Source organism: Salvelinus sp. IW2-2015, unplaced genomic scaffold, assembly GCF_002910315.2.
Source record: "Salvelinus sp. IW2-2015 unplaced genomic scaffold, ASM291031v2 Un_scaffold15805, whole genome shotgun sequence".
In the NCBI taxonomy this organism is placed as follows: Eukaryota; Metazoa; Chordata; class Actinopteri; order Salmoniformes; family Salmonidae; genus Salvelinus; species Salvelinus sp. IW2-2015.
Window position 1 is genome coordinate 1 of NW_019957059.1, and position 1,076 is coordinate 1,076.

At 49.2% G+C, this 1,076-nt stretch overlaps 1 protein-coding gene across 1 annotated transcript; it reads right to left on the reverse strand.

Annotated features, from left to right (window-relative positions):
* Positions 1–37: 37 nt before the first annotated feature.
* Positions 38–977, reverse strand: LOC112080327 (cytoplasmic phosphatidylinositol transfer protein 1-like; the record flags this gene model as incomplete). Its single annotated transcript, XM_024146051.2, has 3 exons — positions 38–101; positions 322–477; positions 859–977. Coding segments are annotated over 3 exons (339 nt in total), but the record flags the coding sequence as incomplete, so codon positions are not given.
* Between the last annotated feature and the right edge of the window lie 99 nt (positions 978–1,076).

The following is a 1,076-nucleotide window of genomic DNA, read 5'->3' on the forward strand; positions in this document are numbered from 1 at the left end:
TATGTTATAAGGCATTATAACCATGTCCTCTACTGACCGTGCCATTCGTCTGTCCAGGCCACAGCCTGTCTGTGCCCCACCAGTAGGATGTCCTGGATGTTCTGTCAGATCATACACATCAGAGAAAATACATTTCTTACGTCAAAGAAACACATCCAAAGGCAGGTGCTGCTGGAGATCAGTGTATATGTTGAGCAAAAAGAAAATATTCCCCACACGCAATCTAGGCTGTCAAATGTGTTTCCCTAAACAACATTTTGACCCTTAGGTCTTTATCAGGTTCTCACCTGATGCATGATGGTAAATGTAGTTTCCTCTCACCCTGTGTATGAAGTCCTCAGTCTTGCCCTGGAGGCCGTAGACTTCGAAACTGCACTGCACCCTCTTATAGGAGCACATGATGGGGGTGCTGTCCTTACGCCACCCTTCCACCAGGGGGCCTCGGCCTGTCTTCTCAGACACCCAGCGACTCAGGTCCTACAGAGACAAAGTACACATTACCTGCTGACAGCTTAATCGCTGGCCGGTGTGTAGGGGGGAGGGCGAGTGTGTGGGTGTGGGTGTGGGTGTGGGAGTGTGTGTGCAGGCCTGTGTAAGCAGGCTGTTGCTCAATACCTCACATATAATCTATGAATGATTCAACATGATAGGCATCTGGGGCCCAAGATGCATAGATTGTACAAGTGTCTGTGTATTTATGTTCGCGTTTATCTACAGTACGTCTTCCTCTGTCTCTGCGTGAGATAGTGAGTGTGTGTGTGTGTTTTCAGCTATGTGTCTTGCTGATTGACCTTTGTTTCTGAAGTTACTGGAACTGCGGAAGTCAGGAGGAGGAAATGTGTGTGTACACACTAGTACCTCTGTCTCCTTGTAGTGTTTGTCAGGGATGGGGTCAATGAGGATATCCAGGTGGCTCACGCTCTCTGCAGGGGTGGGCCTGTCTCCAAATACCTGCAACCGAGCAGAGGGGGAGGTCACTCAGAAATAGACTGACACACACACACTGGAGCCAGGGACTAGTAGATGAGGAAATAGACTGACACACACACACTGGAGCCAGGGACTAGTAGATGAGG